Source organism: Petromyzon marinus, chromosome 17, assembly GCF_048934315.1.
Source record: "Petromyzon marinus isolate PM22_M1 ecotype Great Lakes invasive population chromosome 17, UKy_Petmar_22M1.pri1.0, whole genome shotgun sequence".
Classification (NCBI taxonomy): domain Eukaryota; kingdom Metazoa; phylum Chordata; class Hyperoartia; order Petromyzontiformes; family Petromyzontidae; genus Petromyzon; species Petromyzon marinus.
The window spans coordinates 15,241,153-15,266,229 of NC_133683.1; the positions used below are offsets into that span (position 1 = coordinate 15,241,153).

General features: G+C 58.0%; 1 protein-coding gene across 1 annotated transcript; it reads left to right on the forward strand.

Annotated features, from left to right (window-relative positions):
- The first annotated feature begins 36 nt into the window (after window positions 1-36).
- LOC116943292 (leucine-rich repeat and fibronectin type III domain-containing protein 1-like) lies at window positions 37-20,832 on the forward strand. The gene is made up of 3 exons (XM_032956029.2): window positions 37-1,735; window positions 12,373-13,840; window positions 18,009-20,832. Exons 2-3 carry the CDS (start codon window positions 12,402-12,404, stop codon window positions 18,988-18,990), a joined length of 2,421 nt encoding a protein of 806 aa, XP_032811920.1. The 5' UTR covers window positions 37-1,735; window positions 12,373-12,401; the 3' UTR covers window positions 18,991-20,832.
- The last annotated feature ends 4,245 nt before the right edge of the window (window positions 20,833-25,077 follow it).

Sequence of the window (25,077 nt, forward strand, 5' to 3'; positions counted from 1 at the left end):
AGGCAAGCGTGGCACGTAACATTAATTGGAGTAGATTGTGGCTCTTCTTCTAATTGGTTCGTTATACAGGGTGCTTCAAGAAAATGTGAACACTTCAGAGAATTTGCAACAATACCGCGAAAAATGTGCCGCTTCCGGGCTCTGTAGACCACCTGGAGAAGATTCCCGGCACGTGTTGACAATGATGGCAAGCAAGTGGAGACTGACTTTTTGAAGATATTAACATTACATTTGTAATCATCCTACAGTATATTAGCCGTTATTTCGCCAATAAAAAAGGAAAGCCCCACGTTAGTGTTAACATTTTTTTGAAGCACTCTGTATTCTTTTTTTTACTCCGGGCGATATGATCTCGGAGCGCACCGCTTGCAAGACGAAGGTTGCAAGTTCAAATCCCCCCACCGGGGTCAAGATCAGCTCAAGTTGTCCACCCCTTCTTGGTGGACAACTTGAGCAACACTCTACGGGGAAATCAATATCTGTTGTTCTATGGATGAACTCAGCCTGTCATAGGAACGTAGAATTTCCACCATCCAAGAACTGGTGAGTGCTTGGATGGAAGAGTACCAGCCAAGGCTATGAAGAAGACACGAGCACATCCCCATCGTTAGCAGAGCAGGAAATCAGTGACAACTCTCAATCTGTCTACAAAGACAAAGATCTCCCGTAGAGCCTTAGACTGTTGGTGAAAGTGCTGTTTGTGAGCACCTATAAAGGCCGGCATGGCGCCCGAGAGGGTGGACGGCCAGCACCACGCCCGGCCGCCTTTGTCTCCCCAGTGGCAATGTTTCCACACCGCGCCAGGTACTCATTTGAGGCCGAGTCGATCTAGGGGTGCGCGTGTCAGGACTGCGTCGGTTCAGGAAGAACGGAGCCGCATGCCGCTTCACGCACGCGAGCGGCGGGCGAGCAGCGGCAAGCGGGCGAGGGGACGAGCGAGAGAGCGGGCAGCTGGGCAGGTGGCGGCCCCGCTCCATCCACTGACATCGACGATCCCCATGGACTGGCCACGGCTCCCGGCGGCGCTGGTATTTGCAAAAAAAATGCTTTAAGAAACGGGAAAGCGCTGGAGAACGACGCTAATTTGCCACAAGATCCAGAGCTAGTAATCCCATTACCGAAAGTCACGGTCTCTAGAGTGGAGAGCGAAGGATCAAGCCCCCGTGCAAACCGCCCCAACGCATCCCACCACCCCCGCCACCCCCGCCTCGCTCGCGGACGGGAGGGCGGGGCGAGCGTTCATTTGCCGAGACGCTGGGAGCGCGCGGCAGCTCGGCGCGCGCACGCCGGCAATGCGCGCCGTCCGCCACGCACGCACGGCGTCTCCCTCCTCCTCCTCCTCCGCTGTGCGACCACTTTTGGAGAAGAGAGAGCGCCGCTCGCGATCACGGCCGGCCGCTCGCCCGGCCCGTCGCACGCTCGGACGCTTCGCATCCTCGAGCGACAGAGGGAGAAGTGAATCAACGGCGAAGCAAAAAAAAACGTAAAAGGAACGATCGCGGAATGCGGGTTCATCCGTGCCCGGCCACCGGTGGATTCGAGGAGCGGTGGCTCCGGTGTCCCCTTGCCGGCGCCACGGCGCGTTCCTGCGAGAGAGCGCGCGCGAGCGCAGCGCTGGGGGCACCGCGCTGCACGTGAACGCGCGTCGCGCGTGCAGGGAGCCGGCGGGAGGCACCGCCAACGCATCCTCAGTGCCTTCGCCGTGCCCCGCGTGACCAGAGCAACTCGAGCACAGGTAACCAGCACCGCGCGCCTGCCCCCCCCCCCTCCCCCCCCGCTCCGCACGCTCGTCGCACGGTCGAACCGGGTCACGCTCGCCGCTCGCTTCAACAACCCTTTTCTTTTTGTTTTATTTTATTCTTCATCGTCATCAACCGTGATCGATCCACTGCTGGATGAGTACTTCCCCCATCTATTGCGTGTCTCACGGTCCTCCGATGCAATAATCCGCTTAGCACCTGCACACGAGTTGATTTCGTCGCTCCTTGGCTGCCACTCCGTCATTTTTCTACACCATCATCCCGGCCATCATCCCTTCTAGCGATGTGTCCAGCCTACCACCATTCACTTTTACAAGGATTCGGAATGATGTTTTTTTAACCATTTCTCCCAAACATCTGCTCCCTTTCTCTCTCTCTCTCAATGTAATTCCCAGCACACATCTCGTCATGCTTATTTGCCCACTTTGTTTTTTTTTTGTTCCATTTTCTTTGCCAACGTCCGTGTTTGTGATCCATCTGCCACTGGCAGAGCGCAGTGAAAAATAACGTCGACTTGGACGCTGTCGCGCGCGCGTTGCTGGGGGAACGGCACACACGGCCGCACGTGTTTACCGTAGGCAGGAGACTTACGTCTCATTTATCTCCGCAAAAGGATTGGCCACCTCACAAGAGAGTCTGCCAAGCCCTGCTGGGAGTCACGGATTAGACGCAGGTGTCCAATCCGTCGAGCGCATAGCGCAACAACGGCGTGCTCCGTCGCCTAAACGAAAGCGTCATTGCAAGAACAAACAAAAAAATCAAGCGACAGATTAATTATTAAGATTGATCAGCGCGGACGCGCGGGATCGGCGAGTTCAGCGGCGAGTTCAGCGGCGCTTGCAAACCGGCGTGCGGCGCCGTGCGTCGGAGCACGTCCGCGCGGGGTCACGCAGGTCGCGCGGGCCGCAATCCGTCTACAGCGTCCGGCGCCTGCGTCTGTTAATCTCAGTTACTGCGAGCGCGCGTCCGTCACGCGAGCGTGCGCCCATTACCACGAAGGGGGGGGCCCCGTTACTGCGAGCGTGCGCCTGCGCGGAGCTCCAACGGCGAGCGAGCACCAAATGCGGCGACGGCGCCGCGTCTCCGTGCTCCTAACTCGCCGGGTGCCCCCCCCCCCCCCCTTCAGTCGCTCCACTTGGACCGAACCCCCCGTGGGATTTTCGTGAAAACTCTTTTCGCTCCTTCCGCCAGGAAAAAGCGGCGCTCGCCGTAACCATCGCGGCGGCGGCGGCGGCGGCGGCGGCGCAATAACGATTTCACGTTGAGACGCCGTCGGCTTGTCTAAAGCCAGGCGGGAATCCACCGAGACGATGAGACGATGAGCCTCTTTTTCAAGGGAGGCCTGGGGTGAACGCGCTGCCGAATAAAAATGGCATTTGGGGAAAAAAATATGCAAGTATTGTCAGGTGAGTAAATACATAACGATGGCTGCTGAGTGTCAGACAAATGTTAATTCGCGGGTGCTTGATAATTTCAACACGGTGAAAATATATAAATCGTGGCTCTAATGAGGACAGGGGGCTTTCAATGAATTGCTGCTCGTGAGATGCGCTTCAAGTACATTTGTTACTATTTGATAACTCCATTACGGACCGCCAAGCTTGTTTCCGCCCAGTGCCCGCTGATGACTGGATAATGAGGAAGGTAATGAGGCTTGGGGGGGGGGGGCGAGGAGCGCTTGGGGTGACACGATGACAGAGCGCCCGTCGGCAGACCCCACGCGCACGCTCCACTGAGCCCGACTCCTTTGTCCGCTTTCGTTAAATCAGCGCCGAAACTCCCTCGCAGACAAGCGGAGGCTCGGCAGCCGTAGCTCGCTTCAAAGGGCTACCGGCCGTGTCACGGAGCTCAACGGAGGACGGGCTTCCCGCCACGGTGGCACGGCGCGACCGGCGCGACACGCTGCCAAAATAAATAAAAAACGGGAGCCGTTCGTCCGGAATAAACGTGCAGCCGTTGCAGCGCCGGGGAGGCTGGGGGTCGTCCGTGACCGTGGCCGACGCGACCCGCGACCTAGAGCATGAGGGATTTTGGGGGGGGTGGGGCAGCGAGGATGGGCAAAGCCCCCCGTCGACTCGAATGGTGGCGAAGGGGGGGGGGGAAATGGGGCCCAACGTGGGAACCGAGCTCTCCACGGCGGTGCCAGGAAACCTCTCCCGCCGGACTCACGCGCGTAGGAGAAGGGCCGAAGGGTAGCGTCCGCGCCGTCACTCATTCTACTCCGTGCACTGCTCCTGCAAGCGCTCACCCCGAGCGGACGCCGCGACGATGACGGGACCGGCGTGCGCGGCCCTCCCCCCCCACCTCTCCGAGCGCCCCGTTACTCGCGGGCTAATCGCACGGCCACGGCCCTACGTTCGCACCCACGATGCCCACTTCGTTAGTCCAATTACCGTAAACGGCCGTCAAAGCCGCGGCCACCCAGCGGCGTGCGCGCACTCCCAGGGGTGCTGGAGGGGCTTTGACGCCAAGGTGGCCCTGGGTATGCCCGGAGGCAGCGACGAGGTCCATTACAACCTGAAGCTTCGTGGAAGACAAGGGTCTGAGAACCGGTGGGAGGAAGGGCTGAGGGAGTGGTGGCGGGTGCCACTCTTCTCTTGTTAACCATGCTCTCCCGTCTCCCTGCTCCCACGCTCTCCCATCTCCCCACCCCCATGCTGTCCCATCTCCCACGCTCTCCCATCTCCCCACTCTCTCCCATCTCCCTTCTCCCACGCTCTCCCATCTCCCCACCCCCATGCTCTCCCATCTCCCACGCTCTCCCATCTCCCCACCCCCATGCTCTCCCATCTCCCACGCTCTCCCATCTCCCCACTCCCATGCTCTCCCATCTCCCACGCTCTCCCATCTCCCCACTCCCACGCTCTCCCATCTCCCGCGCTCTCCCATCTCCCACGCTCTCCCTTCTCCCACGCTCTCCCATCTCCCTTCTCCCACACTCTCCCATCTCCCACTCTCTCCCTGCTCCCACGCTCTCCCATCTCCCCACTCCCACGCTCTCCCATCTCCCACGCTCTCCCATCTCCCACGCTCTCCCATCTCCCACGCTCTCCCATCTCCCACGCTCTCCCATCTCCCACGCTTTCCCATCTCCCCACTCCCACGCTCTCCCATCTCCCACGCTCTCCCATCTCCCACGCTCTCCCATCTCCCACGCTCTCCCATCTCCCACGCTCTCCCATCTCCCACGCTCTCCCTGCTCCCACGCTCTCCCATCTCCCCACTCCCACGCTCTCCCATCTCCCACGCTCTCCCTACTCCCACGCTCTCCCATCTCTCACGCTCTCCCATCTCCCACGCTCTCCCATCTCCCACGCTCTCCCATCTCCCATACTCTCCCTGCTCCCACGTTCTCCCATCTCCCACGCTCTCCCATCTCCCACGCTCTCCCATCTCCCAGGCTCTCCCATCTCTCACGCTCTCCCATCTCCCACGCTCTCCCATCTCCTGGCTCGAACGCGGTGGTGGCTACGTGAGGGTGACTTCGTTCAGGCAGCGCGTTATCGCTCCGGCCAAATATTGACAGAAAATCAATCGTCGGTGGCCGCGGAGTCGTGGAGTTGAGCAAGCAGCGCGCGGTGGCACCGCAGCGCCACCTAGAGGGAGGCGGCGCCACTCGTGCCGCTCGCCACCTGGGGACCCTGGCCCGTTACCAGCACGGCCGCCCCGGGGACAGCCAAGTGCCGTAGGCGAGCGCCTACAAAGGCCGGCACGACGGGCAGAGGAGAGTGGAGTGGCGCGGCCGGAACCACGCCCGGCGGCCCCTTTCGGTCCTGGCGGTGACTGCGTCGCAGCAACGGGTACCTGCTTTGGGATTAAGCTGACCTAGGGGATGTACGACACCGCCATCACGCGGCTTCCGACGACGGCAGCCATGAACATTTAACAACTTGTTAATCTAATCACGTTTATTTGTTGCTGCGGGCGATGTTTGCGGCAATTCCGTTGCATGCTCCTGGCCCATTTACGAATCCTCTCCCAAGCCGCCACCGGCGCCGCCACCTCCGCCTCCTCCACCTCTTAGTGTCTAATCCCAGCCGCATCCCCGGCCCCTCCCGAGGAGGCCCCGAGCCGGATTATCTCCCGTCGATACGGGGGGATTGGCCGAGATGCGGCACGGATGTCTCGGCCTCTCAACTCCCCCAGAGGCAGGCCGGGGAGCACGGAGCACAAAAGTGGAGCTCTCGGGAGAGCGGGAGATGAGGGTGGAGGAGACGAGGGTTGACGGGATGAGGACGGATGAGATAAAGGTGAAGGAGACGTGGGATGGAGGGCAGAGTATTGGTCCGTGAGACGAGGGTTTGGGAGATGCGAGTGAACTGGTGGGCGACGTAGGTGGAGTGGATCTGGTGGTGGGAGGATGGCAGACGAGACGATGGCATAAGGGATCGGATTAGAGGAGGTGCGGGGGTGGTGGACACGAGTATGGAGATGATCTTGAACCCGAGTGTCGAGGAAAAGTGGGCACAAAGAGAAAAAGGTGGCAGAGAAGGAAGGCGTCGCATTTGACGTCTAACGTTGACCGCGTCCATTACTATTATTATCATTATTACTATTATTATCATTATTACTATTATTATCATTATTACTATTATCATTATTACTATTATTACATCTGAGCACCCTGAGCGTCGGCTCTCTCGGAGCCTCGGGAGTTTCCACCGGTGGAGCGGGAGGTGGAGCAGGAGGAGAAGTAGGAGGTGGAGCGGGAGGTGGAGCGGGAGGTGGAGCCGTTCTCTGTGCCCTTGCCAGCCTCACGCGTTCCCCACCCCCCTCGGGCTGCTCGCGACGGCTGTGACCAACGCCGCTAATCAAACAAAGGCAGAAATCCATGTAAATCACACAAAGCATGCCACCTGCACCCACCTTGAAATGAAATGAAAGGACCGTGACAGATGAAAGCTGCGCCGGCCCCCCACCCCCCTACCCCCCTACCCCCCTACCCCCCTAACCCAACATCCCCTCCCCCCCGGCCCCCACCCCCCTCTACCCAGACAACGCGCCCTTCCCCCCCGGCCCCCCACCCCCCTACCCCCCTACCCAGACAACGCGCCCCTCCCCTCCCCACCGGCCCCCCACCCCCCTCTACCCGGCCGCCGCCGCCGCTCTTTCATTCAAGCCGCCTCCCCCTTCAGCGACGCGGCGCCTTCCCTCGACCCCGGCGGCTCGGTGCAACGGCGGAGCGCCCGGCGTCAGGAGCGATCTCAGACGATTATTTTATTTTCTGCACGTGAGACACACAGGCGGGAGCCGCTCTCCGGCGCTCGCTTCGTCTCGTTGAGCGCCGCCGCGATCGTGCCGCGTTTCGCCGGCGGGAGGCCAAAGCCGCGCAACCGGCGATCGCACCGACCGTCCGCTCGGCCGACCCAGAGCTCCCCCCCCCCACTTTCCCTCTCACTTCCCCCTCACCTCCCCTACCACCCCCCCCTCACCCCCCCTCACCTCCCCCTCACCTCCCCCTCACCTCCCCCTCACCTCCCCCTCACCTCCCCCTCACCTCCCCCTCACCTCCCCCTCACCTCCCCCTCACCTCCCCCACCACCCACCCCCCCCGAATCCTCGTTCTCTCTGGCAGCAACCGCTCACATCCCTCACAGCTCATCTCTGCAGAATTCATTTCCTACAGACACCTTCCCTGTCAGAGGCAATCTCTCAAAATTTATAACTTCCATTAATCGCAACCTTAAATCTCTCCGATAACCTTATTGCATTCAAAGCATTTTCACATTTAGCGTGGGGTTTTTGTTGTTGTTGTTGTTGTTGCTGCCCTCTCCCTCTCTGCGGAGACGCGTCCACTGCCAATTCACACATCGGAGACTCGCGGAGGGCAGCCCGTGATCGCACGCGGTCGTAAACAGCGTCGCCAGCACGGGACAGCTTTTCCAGTCGCCTCCCCCCCAACCCATAACACCCTCCTTGTAAACAAGGGCACGGAATGCCACGGATAGCGGTGCTTCGTCTCATCACGGAGGAGTCGCAAGCGCCGCCAGACTGATCACGCAAGAGCACACGGGTGCCTAGGCGCACGTGACCTCCTGCGGGACCTCGTGCACCTGCAACAACCTCACTCACCACACACACACTCAAATAAAACAAAGGCAAAGATTCCCCGTATAGCCTTAACAGTCTGTTGGGACAAGTGCTGTTATCAAGTAGCACCTATGAAGGTCAAAATGGTACATCAGGGGTGGGTGGCCAGCACCACGCCCGACCGCCTTTGTCCCCCGAGTGGCGATGTTTTTACACACAGCACCAGGTACTCATTTGAGGCAAAGTCGGCCTAGGGAAGGCCCAGGACCACCAGGGCATCCTTCCAATCTTGGAAGGATGCCCTGGTGGTCCTGGGTGTCCACCCACCACTGAAGTGGAAGAATGACAGGCGCATCTTACAGATGACAAGTCGATGGTCAGTGGGCATATCAGCTCCACGGTAGGTCCTGGTGTCAAGGACATGGGCCCGCATCCACTGTTCCGTCACTATGTAGTCCAGCAGATGTTCTTGCTTGGGCCCGGCATGCATCCATGATGTTGTGTGGATGCGCCGATGCCGGAACAGCGTGTTGGTAATTACAAGCCCATGGGCTGCACAAAAATCTAGCAGCCTCCTGCCGTTGTTATTGAGCTTATCTGGCCCATGCCTTCCAATCACTCCAGACCAGGTGCCAGTATCATGACCAACTCGGGCATTGAAGCCACCCAACAAGATAACTCTATCCCGAGGGGCCACTTTAGCTAGCACCTGTGACAGGTGGTCATGGAAGGCATCTGACTCATCGGCCTTGCCTGCATCCCTCCACGGATGTTCGTGGAGGGATGCAGTCGGGCATAAGTAACCATGACCACCACTCCTCGCCTCTGGTTGATGGGAAGGTGAGCCCAAAGTAGCCTGGGGCTTACAGCTTCCCACACCTCACCGCCACGCTCCCACGCCCCCTTCATTCTTTTGTTCAGAAGAAGAGCCACTCCCTGTTGTTTGGTAGTCTCCTGCGCCGAAAAGAGGACTGTCCACCCCTCATGGTGTTAGGAGCCAGAGCCGGTCCACCGGACCTCCTGAATACCACAAAGATCCAGGCGGCATCGGTTCAGCTCCCGACAGAGGAGTGGCAGCCTCTCCTCCGCAGTGAGCGTTCGAACATTCCACGTGGCCACACGAAGTTTTTTTTGTTGTTTCTGGAGGAGCCCAGAGGGTAAGGATTCAGTCTCCTGGCTCCGCCAAATGGGGTTTGGCCAGGAGACGTCATAGACGCCTGTCCCCCCGGGGCCTCCGGCACAAGCTTATTCATAAAAAAATTCTGTCGTGGTATAGCGGTAATAAATTGAAGGTGGAGGGGTTACCAGCCCCTCGCACCCATCCAGAGCCCCCTTTTGGCCACTGTGGTGGTCACAAACGCCATGAGAGGAAAAGGCTAATCGGAATTGGCCATCCCCCCACAGCACTGCCCACGACAACGTTGCCCGTCCGGCACCACGAGGAGGTAGGGGGTTGTTTTTGCCGGACCCTGACCACACACACACTAACACATGTAATTACACACAAAAAAAAAAGATCCCCCGTACAGCAAGTGCTGTTAGCGAGCACCTGTGAAGGCCAGCACGGCACATGTGAGGGTGGCGAACACCACGCCCAGCCGCCTTTGTCTCCACACAAGCGATATTTACACATGGCACCAGGTACTCATTTGAGGCCGATTCCACCTAGGGAAAGGCCTCAGAACCAGTTCAGATAATCATCTGCAAAGTTGGCCAGGAGCGGGAATCGAATTCGGGTCGCCGAGTTAGGAGGGCAGCACGCTAACCGCTACACACACACGCGTGCACTCACTCACTTGCACACGCACGCACACACTCACTCACGCACGCATGCACGCAGACGCGAGCGTGCACACAGGCCAGGAGGGCACGCAGCGGCGGTAGGCGGACGGCGGTAGGCGGACGGCGGGACGTTAATCAGAGAGAGTCAATATTATGACTCGGTAAATATTTCACTTGATATCTCAGTCTTGATATTGCGTAAACAATATTGGGTTTCTGGTATATTGTGGTTGATCAGAAGATGGCAACATTTATTGAGTTTGACTCTCACATCGCTCATAACAAAAACTGCCCAACTCAAAGGTGGCAAATATATACGTGCAGGCGCTTGGTCTATGCCCAGACCAATCTCTGCCATAGGACAGCTGCCCAATGTTTATTTGAGTATGCAGACCCTTGGCAATGTTTAAGAACGATATCTACTTGGTATGTAGAGCATTTAAATTAGTACTATATATACTGTAAATAATGCAATCTATCAAACCCTCCATGACAGATTCATGCACACACACACACCACCGCAGCAGAGTACATGTGCATCACCAGCTCACCTACAGATATAATTTAGGCATACTTTGATTTCCAATTTTCCATTTCCAGTTGAGCGCAGATATTAAATTCCTCGCGAGTATTCCACGTTTGCCGCTTCACGGCAACTTTTTCCCCCAATTTTGCCGCGGTTCTCTTTCCCCCACTCCAGTTTATCTCGATCTGGCAGCCCCCCTCCCCCCACACCCCTGCCGCGTTCCCTCCGCTTGCACGACTACGGAGAGGCAAAACGCACGCTCGCCAAACGCTCCCCCCCCCCATACCGCCGCTTGCCCCGGGCACAGTCGGCATTTGCCGACGGCAGCCGGCCGTCTCCCTCCTAGGCTACCCGCAGTCGGGACACGCAGATGTCAACAACAGGTGGCAAGAGTAGAGGCCAATTTGAACCGCAATTAAAAACATTTTAAGGCCCCCCCCCCCCCCAATTTCCAGGCTGGTTGGCATTGCTGCGACTATTAACACCAATGTCCCGGACAAGCACCCGATCGCCAGTTCCATCAAATAACCCGCGCTATTTAACCTCTGCGTTCACAAACACGGGTCCACCCGTGAATGGACCCCGCGCGTCTTCACGGCAACCCGTGTCCTACGCGACATTCGCAGTGCAATTACAGAGAGAGCCGCGGTGCACCATTACGAAAAATGCCGACCAGATCATTAACCATACAGCATTCAACCACTGAGAACTCTTACATTTCATGTAAGTCTATGGGTCTCTATGTGAGTCTATGGGTCTGCATGTGATTCTATGGGTGTGCATGTGAGTCTATGAGTCTGTATGTGGGTCTGTGGGTCTCTATGTGAGTCTATGGGTCTTTATGTGAGTCTGGGTTTATATGTGGGTCTATGGATCTCTATCTGAGTCTGTGGGTCTCTATGTGAGTCTATGGGTCTCTATGTGAGTCTATGGGTCTGTATGTAAGTCCATAGGTCTCTATGTGAAACCACACAGCAGTGAACCGCTGTGAATTCTGAAAATTCAACGGAGGCATTGAAGCTGGCCACTCCGCATCAACTGAAGCCATTTCCCCAATAAATAGTCGACTCATCCTGATGCACGCACGCAAGAGACAGCGAGCGAGCCCGATTGTCAACGTGGGCTTCTACGCCCCACACCAATGAAGGATGCGCAATGCATCGTGGTCCAGTTTTGTCCCACGATGCATTGCCACCCGAACATATTTCACCTTGGCGCATTTGCAGGGTCACGTTGGGGCGCTCGGCGGACGGATGGGGCAGTGCCTCCCCGCGTTAGTGCCGCGCTTTGTTCTGCTCACGGAGCGGCCTAATCAAGATGGATTAACGCGTTCCCCTTCGCACGTTCCGCACCGACCTGGTGCCGCTAGTGTGGTGGCGCTTTCCACCACGGAGGAGCTACAGGTGTGGAGGGGGGAGGAGGAAGAGCGAATTAAGATGGATTGACGCCCGGCAACCGATTTAGGAAAAAAGCCTGTGAGCAGGTGCCGCAAATGTCATCGCCAGAGCCTCTTCTATTTGCTCTTCATTTCGCTGTAATCAATGTTAATAAACAGGGGCCACTTAACCCAGTCGCAACCGCTGAGCAGAGAGCCCGGGCTACGTTCATACGCGACCTTAATTCCAGCATCTCGCGGCCAATGTGATGGCAGTGCAGGGACCCACTGGGCGACGATCCCACCTCAGCTGCCTGGCGAAGAATAATTTGCGGGCAAACGCTGCTCTGTTTGCAATTAATTTATCTGGAATAGCGGCGAGGTGGCTTACAATGCTGTGCACACACGCGCACACACAAGCCGGGCCACGGTTAAAGAACCCCGCCATGCCTTTGCTCCTGCGGCAGAAGCGGCGCTTCTTTCCCAGGGGGAAGCACCGCAGTTTAATTTTGCTTGCACCGCCACCTACAAAGGACTCCAACGCACGCGAACAAACATTAGCTCTCCATTTCACCCCTCCCACCCACGCCCCCCGCAGCTGCTTTACAATTCAGATCACGAAATAAAGTAAATAAATAAGAAATATGTTGTCGTTTGTACATTACTATGATTTTTTTTATAAATAAGATCAACTGTGATAAACGTCTAAATCCACAACCGCAGGCTGGGGAAAAGCAGTGAGCCTGGCAGGAGGCCAGAGCTAAGAATCACAAAAAAGGGAAATTTGTCACCTTCATTTGACGCTCACGCGTTCAAAGCTCAAAGTCGCGTCCCTACGATAGGGTCAAAGGGCACCCGAATCGGGATCGCAAACAATGACCTCTGCCCATTGCCCGCAGGTCACCTCGGCACCCGGCTGCCCAGAGCCATGGCCCCGCTGCTGCCGCTAATGCTCTACCTCGTCATCCTGCTGTCGTGGCTGCCCCTGGTGCTGCCCCTCTGCCCGCGCCGCTGCGTGTGCCAGAATCTGTCGCCCTCCATGGCCACGTTGTGTGCCAAGAAGGGGCTGCTCTCCGTGCCGGCGACCGTGGACCGGCGCACCGTGGAGCTGCGCCTGGCAGACAACTTCATCACGCGCCTGCGCCGTCAGGACCTGGCCAACATGAGCAACCTCGTGGACCTGACGCTGTCGCGCAACACGCTCGGCGAGGTGGTGGCCGGCGCCTTCGCGGACTTGCGGGCGCTGCGCTCCCTCTACCTGGACGGGAACCGGCTGACGCGGCTGTGCAACGTGACGCTGCGCGGCCTCACCACTCTGCGCCTTCTCACCGTCAGCTCCAACCAGCTGAGCCACATCGCCAACGAGACCTTCGAGGACTTTATCACCACGCTGGAGGACCTCGACCTGTCCTACAACAACCTCGAGACGCTGCCCTGGGAGGCCGTGCAGCGCATGGGCAGCCTGCACTTCCTGGGGCTCGACCACAACCTGCTGGACCGCGTGCTGCCTGGCGCCTTCACGCATCTGCACAAGCTGTCGCGGCTCGACCTCACCTCCAACCGCCTGCGCACGCTCGCGCCGGACGCGCTCTTCCTGCGCGCCGGCGCCACGGCCGCGGCGGGCGGACCGCTCGCCTTCAGCCTGGCCGGCAACCCCCTGCACTGCAACTGCGAGGTGCTGTGGCTGCGGCGGCAGCGCCGGCAGGACCAGCTGGAGACGTGCGCCACGCCCGCCCACCTGGCGGGCCGCTCCTTCTGGGCGGTGGGCGAGGAGGAGTTCCTGTGCGAGGCGCCGGTCATCACGCGCCACTCGCCGCACCTGCGCGTGGTGGAGGGCCAGCGCGCCGTGCTGCGCTGCAAGGCGGTGGGCGACCCCGAGCCCGGCGTCCACTGGCTGGCCCCCGACGGCCGCCTGGTGCACAACTCGTCACGCTCCGCCTTCTACGCCAACGGCACGCTCGAGGTGCTGGTGGCCACCGTACGCGACGACGGCACCTTCACGTGCATTGCGTCCAACGCGGCCGGGGAGACGACCACCAACGTGCGGCTCGACGTCGTGCACCTGCCGCGTGTCGTCAACGGGACGGCGGGCAGGCTGCGCGGCGGCGGCGGCGGCGCCCCTTCATCGGGCGCCGGCGACCCCCCGGGCCCCTCGGACATGGCGGCGCACAATGGGCACGCGGCGGCCGCGGCGGCGGCCCCCGGGATCAACGCGAGCGACGGAAAGGGACGGCAGTGGAAGGTGGAGGCGACGGATGTGAAGTCCACGTCGGTGCTCGTGAAGTGGGCCCCGAGCCGCGGCCTGCGGGGCGTGCGCATCTACCAGGTGCAGTACAACAGCACGGCGGAGGGGTCGCTCACCTACAGGCAAGTGCCGCGCGGCGCCCCGGCTTCGCTAGGCCGGCACGCCACACCCAGCACGCCGCTCGCTACGGCCCTGGCGACTCGTCACATGCCGCCTGCCGCGATCTACCGGCCAGCGACCGGGGAAATATGTCCCTCTCGCTACGGCGGTGGCTACTGGTCACGTGCCAACCAACTTGAGAAAAAAATGAAGCTCCCCTTATAAGTATGAAGACGTGGGTCCATTTCATTGGTAGATACGAATAAATACATCACATTCAGGTCCTCAAGCCACAAGGAGGACTTCTAGATCAATGGTTTTCAAGAGCGAGCGCCACTTACTCGGGCTCATCAGTTGGGTGTGGCCTGTAGGACAAACGCTACGAGGTTGGCTTCATTTGTAGGTGAAGGCTTAACCCATGTGACCACATACCCCATGGGACCAAAACCGGTCCAGCGTAATTCTGATTCGACAAACATTGGGGGCCCTAATACGCTCTGGCTGATCGACCAGCGTTATTTAATTATGGGATATGAAACTGACCCTTGCCTGCTTCCTTACTACCCACCACAATCTGCCAGGAGCTCGCAGGGCTTACATTGTACCACCTTGCCGTGACGCACGCTGAAGGGGCCGCACCGCCGGTGTTCAGTGGGCGCTCGTTTTTAAAGAATGTGTGTAACCGGCCACGTGACACCGATGAGCCACAGAGGAGACAAAACTAGTCAAGCGTTTTGCTGCAGAGACAACTTTCACTGCAAATCCTCATGGGCCACCGGACTTAAAGTTCATCGTATACTTTTTTTTTTGCGAGGACACAGAACCACCCTCTCGTCTTTCATTATTTGATAGGAATCACGGAATAGATGCTCCAGCTGCCCACTTCTCGAGAGAAGGGCCACCGCCTCGCACATTCGTCCAATGCACATCTCCCGGCACGATGGGGCAAGCGTCTTAATAAAAACGCCTGTCTCCGTTCACCCAGTGGTTTAAATGGGTACATCACGGTTGGCCGATCAGCGGGATCACACGTGCGGTTGGGGGGGGGGGGGGTGGTGGGAGTGTAGGTACGACCACCTCTAAAAAAAAGTCTGACCAGTGTGGAATATTAGGCCAAAATACCCTCTCTAGTTCTAGTGAAGGCCCTTCCACGAGCAGTAGCGCTAGCCAGTAATTGTGGGGTGGCATCTTGACCCGTCGTTCCTGCTAGACGAGGCAGCGCGAGCGACCACGGTGGCGAGGTTTATTTCTTTGGCCGAGTTCTCGAGCGGACGCAACTCGGAGGCACGGCTCTTTTAAAACCGCAACGGTGAGAAACCGTTATCTCCGATGCCAGTGTTATTTTTCTTTCTCCCGGGCGAGTTTATTTTGACAAAGCACTGCGCGCTCACTTTTATTGGAGAAAAAAACCCCTCAAAATTACTTAAATGGTGAGGGTTACCTTCACGCGCTGTTGTGTTGGCCCAAAAACAAAAACGAACATTCGAAACTTTATAAACATTTGCTTTCTTTCACGATGCCCTTTTACTTCGGAGATTGCCTTTACTTGCGTCCCAATTCTCGTCTCGGTGCAACTACCGACCACGATGTGGCAACATATCAACCGTGTGGTCAACGATCATCACGTGACCACTCACAATGCGAACCACCCACCACCACTTAGCCCAGGTAACAACCCAACACCTACTCGCTCAATAACGACGAGCATCCACAATCCTGGGGCACAGGTGCCGCCGAGAAATCCCCACTGCCCCCGGCTGCTTCTTCCTCCGCCAAAAGAGTAGAACTGCCGTGGTACCACTCCGCCACCACACCCCCACTCCTCGCCCCCATCTCTCTATCAAGCGTCTTTATTTATGGATCTGGTTTCACGTCACAGCTCGTGTCAAGGACATCAACCCTCGCACAACTGATGATTCCAACCTTTTACCATCTCTGGCATCTCTCATTGACAGCTCCGTCCAACTGCTCGCGCTGTCCCCAACAACCGATCCATTTCCCCGCCGTTCTCCCATCTCCATTTCATCTCCAGCTGCGACACTCTCGCACGTCCCCCTGCACACCCTCCCCCCCCCCCCCCCCAATATGTGCCACCTTCCTTACTTCCTTCCCATTAGACGTCTCACAAGAAGGGGCTTTTGTCACATTTTCGGCGATGAGAATGAATCCATTCTGTGCTCACCTCGCTCGAGACGCCCTGCCGACGGCACTTAGCCTCGGCCGTTCCTTCTAGCAGAGAGAGAGCCTCGTTAATTAGCACGTAATCCCACTCTGGCGGGAGGTCCCGCGTGAAGCCGTCACGGCGCGCCCGCGCGTGATTATTACCCGACGACAACAGGCTTCCCGACACCACGCGCCGTCCGTCAAAACTGCAGGAGACACCTTCCCGCAACGGCGTTGACCCAGAGTTCATTCGCCACCGAGATGTGACGAGCTGTAATGAGCATGGGAATTAAAAAATAAAAACCCCACGCACACTTCAATGAAGATGAAACAGTTGTCCACGTCCACGCAAAAAAAAAAGAAGAAACCTCCGAAAAATTATACTCGCACCGTGGAAAAAGTCCATGAAAAAGTCCATTTTCCCCAATCTTGATTTCTCTTCCGAAAACAAAAATGCTGTTCGGAGTGAATGGAGCAGCAGACAGCTTCAAACACAGAGCGCTGGGCGAGGCACAGCGTAAAGTGCGAACCCCCCCCCCCCCCACTTGCGGCCGATGCCAAACGGCTTTATTTAATTTAGCGACAGTTTGCAGGACCGAGGACCCGCTGCAAGATTGACCGCCGCGGCCTCAGAGCGGCTCCGGAGGTCTCCCGCTAATGCACTTTCCGATCGATGGCAACAAATGATGGCGTTCATAATCGGTTTTTAGTTACGGCTTCCTTTGCGGCCCGCGGAGCAGAGCCTGCTCCATCCACGGCTCCGTTAGCGGCGGCGGTTGACGGGGGCGCTTTTTTGGCGGTCTGCGGGAAGCGAGGCCGCCAGCGCTCGCGAGTCCGCACAATCGGCCGTGCGAATTATTCACGCGCGGTGTCGCCACCGCCGCCGCCGCTGGCAACCGAGGGTTACTTTCACTCCGCCCCCCCCACCCCTGCTCCCAGGGCCATGTCGCAGCACCATCAGCAGCAGCAACAGCAGCTCGCCACGCAGACAAAAGCAGCGCTCGGCACGCACGGCGAAAACTCACTGGCGGATAAATTGCACAAAACAATAATAACGCGTCCACTTCAGGGTGACTTGTCAGACATCCGGACATTTAATCCATTTCATCCCCGACGTGTGCGCCCAGACAAGCGCGAGGGGAACACATTATTACAGGGGATCATCCAAAATAAAATGAATTGGTGAAATAATTGCCGTCTGAAGAATGTGAATCACAACTGGAGCATTAACGGGGATTTCTGGGTGAGGCAATAATGAAGATCCAGACACGGACGCAGTGGCCGTTAAAAATGTCAACCGCCCCCCCCCCCCCCTTGGGGAAATGTCAATGGAATGCAGATCCACGTGAATATTTGTGATTGCACGCACGCCCCGTTTGTGTGACTCATAATCAGTTATTATTAGCGCTCCATTTCCAAGCGAGCAGGACCAGCATCAACGTGCGTTAACATGTTAATTGGTCTTTGATGTGTTAATCGTCCGTGCGCCTAATGCAATTTCCCTCCCCGTGCCCTCGCGGCCCAGCAAAATGATCTCCCTCAATGGCCTCATGGGATGACGGTCCATTACGCTAAACGTCCACAACCTAAACGCGGTCCTTTTTGCGAGCGCCCGCTCTCGTGCGAGGCCGACGCGACCCACAACGTCTCTCTCGCCGGGCAGCCGCAAGCAACTCTGACGACCCCCTAACATCGTCAACGAGCTCCGGGTACGAGCACAAAATGACCACGCCCCCACAGTGACCTACGACGCAGCAACAAGTACGACCGTCACGCCGCATTGCTCGCGAGCAAAGGCGCGCTCTAAAGTAAATTTCGAGACTCGTTATCGTTGCGGAAGCCTACGGGCGGCGCAGGACGCGTGGCCCAGGCGCGTAGGCGGCACGGACGAGGCGAGCAGCTGCAAGAGACGACCCGCGGCGCGTTCATGCGGTCTGCCGCCTTCACTCCGAATGGTATTAACGACCTCTCTCCTTTGACCCCTCTCTCCTTTGACCCCTCTCTCCTGTGACCCCGGCGGGGCCCCAGGATGGTGCCAGCCCCCAGCACGGCGTGCCCCATCTCCGGCCTGACACCCTCCACCGACTACGACCTGTGCGTCGTGGCCATCTACGACGACGGCGGGGACGCGCTGGCCGGCACGCGCCTCCTGGGCTGCGTCGCCTTCCAGACGGGCGCCGGCTGGGACGGCGAGTCGCTGCGGTGCTCCTCCACGGCCGCCGACGCCGGGCCGCTCTTCCCCGAGCAGCTCCTCGGCAGCACCATGATCATCATCATCGGGGGCATCATCGTCGCGTGCCTGCTCGTCTTCACCGTCGTTCTGGTCGTCGGGTACAGGGCCTGCGCCGCCAACGGCGACGGCGGCGGGTGCAAGTCCGCCACGGCCGCCAACGGACGCTCGCGGACGGGCGTCACGGAGGACGTCGGCGGCGTCGGCGGCGAGGCGGGCTTTAACCGCAACGGGGAAGCCGGCTTCCAGCAGGCGGAGGAGCGGCGGCGGCCCGACCCGGGCAGGAGCAGCACCGAGTCGTCGCTGTCCAACTGCAGCCGTGGGCGGGAGCAGCGGGAGGGCCCCTACGGCGCGCCCTGGCAGGCGAGCGCCAAGGTCAAACCGGACGTCGAGCAGCTGCTGAGCGCGCTCGCCGCGGCCGAGCAGCTGCGCTCGCAGGCGCAGCCCTTCTCGCCGGCGCGACGTTCGGCGTCCGTGCGCTGGGCGTCCGACCGGGACCCGCCGCACCTGTCGCCCGATGGGTGGCCGGGGCCGGATTGCGGCGGCGGCGGCGGCCAGAGATCGTCGACCGATCTGGGAGCCAAGCGCAGCCGCTCGTTCGACGCCGGGAGCTTCCCGACGCTGCAGGACTGCAGCGCCCAGAGCAAGCGCATCAGCCACATATGGACCAAACGGAGCATGTCCGTCAACGGCATGCTCATGGGCCTGGAGGAGGCGGACCTGACCAGCCGGAGGGCAATGTTCTCCAGCTCAGACTGGATTCTGGAAAGCACTGTGTAGCTTCTGCCTGCGGTGCCGCATGCAGCTCGGAGATCATCTCTCTCTCTCTCTTTCAATTGGACAATTCATTATCGCTCGTCTCGCTCTCCCTGCAGGCAGCATTAAAGGCGGAGGATACATTTATTTTGGTTTATCCGGCCGACGTCTGCAGTAACGACCTCCCACGGTAGTAGCCCCTCCCCCCCTCCCTCACACAATCTTTTCCCTCCCCCCGACCTCCCCTCGTTCACCCCGGTGGTGGAGGGGATGTCAAAGCGAGACCCTCAAGCCAACCACCACCCCGCGACCCACCCACCGCCTCCCCCCTCACCGCCTCCCCCCTCACTGCTCCACACGGCAAAAATCAATCCCGGGCGTGTTGTGTAAACCATATTGCGATATCACACTACACCACCACCAGATTTGGCGGTGCTAAAGCAATTAAGCGGACGACAGCTTATAAATCGCTTCGCTTCAAGAAGCCCCGACTGAGGATCTGGTTGTGTGCCATGCGCCCCCCCCCCCACTTCATTCCGGACGCTAGCGGTCATCTTAGGTTGCCGTGAAAGCCGCACGCACACGTCCCGGGCCTTTGCGGCTCCGCAAATCAAGTCAAAAGGCTTTCACAGCACGCGCGGTAAAATCAACCGCAGCGATCGCTCGCGACGAAGTCTATACCTCAACGCCGCCGCTGCCACCGCTCCACCAGGCCCGGCGGCCGAGACTCCAACCCACGTGTACATAACCCAAGACTCCGTTGGGGCAAGGAAGGTGCGACTCCTTTCTCTCTCTCTTTCTCTTTATACTGTCAACTTTGTACACAGTACAAACGCGTTGGAATTCCAAAAGAGACTCGTTAACACCGTGGCCAAGCGCTGCCTTGCCGAGACGCGGATTCGACTCAATCCGGGAAACAAACCGGGGGGGGGCGGGGGGGGGGGGGGGGAGTGAGATTGGACGTCGCGCTCTCTCCCGGAGCCCCGCGTTTGCTCTGTAGGCAATCAAGTCGCAGCGGCAATTCCGCGGCTCAGCTAATTATTGTCGTTAATTGGTTTTCTGCAGCTGTTTCTTAGAGTGACGCTAGAGTCGGGGGGGGGGGGGGCACGACTGCCCTCCTCTGCTCAATCGCTGCCACTGTCGCCAAACCGGACGGGAGCGGCCGCCGACGTCCACGAGCCACGTTTACCGGCGGCCGTTCTCTCCGAGCGGTTAGAGTGGAACGCGGTCGCGACGCCGACGGGACGGCTTTCTGTGACAGCTGGAAGGTTTTGTACGTCGCTCGTGCCATCCGGTCTGTGCCACCTCTCCCTGCCCTTGTCGGTACCACCCATCTTCGGTGCACACGCGTGCGGCCCTGCTCTTGACGTGGTTTCCGCAATGCCTTGACGGTGCTTTGAGGAGCGCCGATTTCTCGCCGCCACCGCCACCGCCGAGGGTTTTTCGTAGCCGCTTGCGGGGGGGGCCACGCGGAGCGGCCCCCCCCCCGCGCCAATCCTGCGGTGGCAAAACTTGTCGATTCGACAGGAAATCAAACGCGGCAGCAGGCGCCGGAAAGATGCTGCCCCCACTTGTGCTGCTCTCATCCCCGGACGTTCACCCTGGCAGGCGTGAGACGGGAAGACGCTGCGTCCCCACGGACGTCCCGACGCATCACCTTCATGCCGTGCGGCTTGCCGGAGAAATGACTCCCCCCCCCCCCCCCCCCCATTTAACCCACCGCTCTTTTTAGACATTCGATGTGTGTATATATGAAGCCAAGGTAAAAAAGTAAAAAAAAAAATGACAAACCAAGTCTCCGCGTCTGTCATTTCTTCACGAAACGCGCTGCTCGACGCACCGGGGGTGTTGCGCCAATTTGAGCCACTGCAGCCACTGCAGCCACCGCCGCGGGGCCAGCGGCGTTGGCGCGTTCCAGCTGGGGTCGCGTTCAGGCCGGCCAACCACTTCGCTCTCCCGCCGACTCTCGACGGGCACTAGCTGAACCCCGCGCTCCCTCCCCCAACAAGACCTCCCAAAGAAGGTTGGGGCGGCTCGTTTCACTCCATGTCACGGCATATAAATTTTAACCTCGGGAGGCAGGCATAAAGTAGAGGGACATTAATCAGGTTCCTGCGCGTGCGTTACGGCCCTAATGCGTGCAACACGCAGGCGCACCCCTCTCCACCACCACCCCCCCCACCCACTCCTCCACCTGTTTCATCAACCCAACTGCTGCTGCTGCTGCGACTAAATATCTGCGGGCGGGGAGGCCGCACGCCGCACAAAAGGCGCGGCGCCGCCGCCCATCCTAGCCGCACGTTCTTAGCAATCGCAGGACGTCGCCCAGCGCCTCTCCCCTCCCTCGCCGCCCCCCCCGGCTGCACCCGCCGACCCACGGAGCCTTCGAATCACCGCCGTGGAGATTGTCGCGCGGCGCCGGCCACCACAGGCAGTCATTTTGGTCGAAGCGACAATCGCCTCCCCGCCAACTCATTTGCCTGCGCGTGGCCCTAATCGGTGCGGTGCAGTTTATTTTTGCTCGCGAACATTCACGCACGGCCATCGTCAAAGCTCTTTCTCAGCCCCGTCCGTCCGCCCCCTCCCCCACCCACCCAACCCCGCCGTCACTTCAAGTAAGCTAAATGGCGTATTCCGTACGGGCGGGTGAGAAAATTATTAATGGAGATTTAAAGAAAAGGGAAGTGAAATTGCTTCGCCAGCAAATGGCAGCCGGCACCGTTTAGGACGAGCAGGCGCGACCTTGAGGAGGGGGTGGGTGGGTGGGTGGCAAGCTCGTTGGTGATGCTCGCCCCGTGTCTCTCCCGCACCAGGGGGCCGCTCACCCCCCCCCCCCACCCCCCCACAGACTCCCCGTAAGAGCGGGCACCAACAAACGTCTCTGGGACAAACATGACGCGCTCGCTGGTTGGTAGCGGTGGTGATGGTCAGGCGATGGTGCTGCTGCTGCTGCTATAAATGCGAGACGCAGAGTGATGCTGCGACTCGAAACACGGCCGCACGCGAAACAAAGACGAAGATCCCCCGTGTAGCCTTAACAGACTCTTGGGGCAAGTGCTGATAGCGAACAGCGCCGGTGTAGGCCGGCACGGCACACGAGGGGGTGGGGGGCCAGCACCACGCCCGGCCGCCTTTGTCTCTCCCGAGTGGCGATGTCTGCACACTGCAACAAGTGCTCGTTTGAGGCCGAGTCGACCTAGTGGAGGGAGGGCTCAGGACCGGTTCAGATAATTGTCACTGGTTGCAGCGAGCGGGAATCGAACTCGGGTCGTGGGGTTCGTCTCGCAGCGCGCTACCGCTCCCCATAGCACACACTCACATACAAAGATGCTCCCTCCCATTTTGTCCTCTACAAACTGCTGGGGAAATTCTGTTTGCGAGCACCTATTAAGCCCGGACTTGGTGCAAGAGGGCGATGCTTGTAGCGAGTACTCTGCCCCAATGATGATGTTTACACCCTGTGCCGTGGACACATTTAAGAGCGAGTCAACCCATGGAAGGACCAGGACCGGCTCATATGTCCACTGACCGGTGGTGATGTAAGCCGTGGCCATTGCAAAGAGAAAGATCCCCGTATAGCCTTAACGGACTTTTGAAGCAAGTGCACTGAGCGAGCATCTAACCCAACAATACACGCACACACACACGCACGGTTGTGCAAGACACACACACACAGGTCGTGCATGACACACACACACACGGGCATACATGACACACACGCACATGTCACACGTACATGACACACACACACGGGCGTACATGACACACACGTACATGACACACACGTACATGATACAGACGTACATGACACACACATGGGCGTACATGACACACTCACGTGCATGACACACGTACATGACACACACACACGGGCGTACATGACACACACATGGGCGTACATGGCACACGCGTACATGACACGCACGTGCATGACACACACACACGGACGTACATGACACACACACGGGCGTACATGACACATACACACGTACATGACACACACACGTACATGACACACACGTACACGACACACACGTACATGACACACACACGGGCGTGCATGACACACACACGTACATGACACACACACGTGCATGACACACACGTACATGACACACACACGTACAATAATGGGACGCTCGCTCGCCTCTCAGCAGCCGCTCGTGCTCCTCCAGCCACCCGCTGGACCCCATCCAATGTTGCCCACCGTTGTCACACACCTCCTCCACATGTGTTACATCTCCTCCACATGTGTTACATCTCCTCCACATGTGTTACATCTCCTCCACATGTGTTACATCTCCTCCACATGTGTTACAATGATACATTCCCCTTGCTGGCGTTACTCACATTAGCGCAAGCCGCCTTTTACTCTTGCGGGCGGTTGGGAGCGGGGGGCCCACCTGCAACCCCCGCTGCCTCCTTAAGCAGCCTCGCACCGAGGGGAGTCGAACCCAGGATCCCTCCTGGGTGCCTTGCATGTCCGCTTCCTCCTCCTCTTCCGAATGACTTGCAGCCGCCTACTTGCTGCACGTGGTTCGCAGTGCCGGATGAAGCTCGTGCGGGGCCTGAAGCATATGTTATGAAGGAGCCCTAAAATAAAATCGTAAATATTAAAACACATTTTTTTACTTGCATAGTAAAGTAATTGTTTTTTTTTGTTAATTTGCTATAAAGCCAGATAATACGACAAATCGCTAACCTTAAACACCCGGTCGTTCGTAAAAGTTGAAGGCGGTATAGTACCATAGTAATAGAGCAAGCGCAGAATCACTGAACCGGAATTGATAGCTTGAAAGCATTTAGCGCGGGGCCCTTCAAAGTGCGGGGCCCCGTAACTACGACATGCGTAGTAGCTACTACACGACACATGTATAGTAGCTACTACGCGTGTCGTAGCTACGACGCGTGTCGCAGCTACGACGCGTGTAGCAGCTACGACGCGTGTCGCAGCTACGACGCGTGTAGCAGCTACGACGCGTGTCGCAGCTACGACGCGTGTAGCAGCTACGACGCGTGTAGCAGCTACCACGCGTGTAGCAGCTACCACGCGTGTAGCAGCTACTTTTGCTACTAAGAGAATCCGGCACATCTTTTTTTTGCTCCTCTCTTCCCCGCATTTGACTGAACACATCTCCTATCGAGGTGAGAAGATGCCACCATGGGCAAAGTCGACGATGCCAACGCTTTGTGGCCGAACCACGCCCCGCCCTCACCTCGGTCCGCCCCTTCCGCCAGAGACTTGCGGAAGGGATGGTGTGTTCATAATGATCGGTCTGAATGTGTTTTGATGTTGTCAGGAAAGCCTCGCCGAGTCTTAAAATTCAATTTGGAGAGAGTCCCGTGCCGGGATTTCACAGGTCTGCTGCTACTGTGTGCATGTGTGTTCCCAATTGAGTAATGTGCAGGTCACGTTTCAGCAATTGGGACGTTGGACAATAATACCAGTCACGTTGTGAGATTTCAAAAAAAAAAACTAAATTGCTACGGAGAAGTAAAAAAAAACACGCAGTGAAGCCGGTAGTAAACCCATCCGATGAACGGGGAAGGAACCCTTACAAACTCCACGCAGAAAGGCGCCCGAGTCGGGAATCGAACCCAGGACAGCTTGCTCGTGAAATCCTGAGTGACAACCCAAGGCTCGTCACCCCGTGCTACGCAGGGATAAACGGAACGCTTTGTTTAGGGCCCAGATGCTAAAGAGATGAAGTCATTGGTGAAAAGAAAACTAATTATTAAAGCCTCTTATTCACTGTCTCCTTTGAGACTATCGATTCTCCGAATCAAATAAACACATCATTTATTAAGCTCTGCATATTTTTACTTTCATGAACGCACAAACACATAATTTGCATTCGGCTGCCTTGGGACGTAATTTTAAAAGCATTCAATTGCGAACACAATTCTTTGAAGCGTCCAAATTACCAAGCTCTACACCTCGGGCTAAATTAAGCAACGTTAAAAAAGGGGGCGAAATAAATAATAACGATGATAATACACTCACACAATGATAATACATTCACACGATGATAATAATACACTCACAACAATGACAATACACTTACACAATGATAATACATTCACACGATGATAATACTACACTAACAATGA

Bases quoted from the DNA above. Each gene is read 5' to 3' on its own strand.
- LOC116943292 (XM_032956029.2), top strand. From the start codon at position 12,402: ATGGCCCCGCTGCTGCCGCTAATGCTCTACCTCGTCATCCTGCTGTCG. The intron at 13,841-18,008 runs GCAAGTGCCGCG...GCGGGGCCCCAG, and splicing joins GAGGGGTCGCTCACCTACAG to GATGGTGCCAGCCCCCAGCA.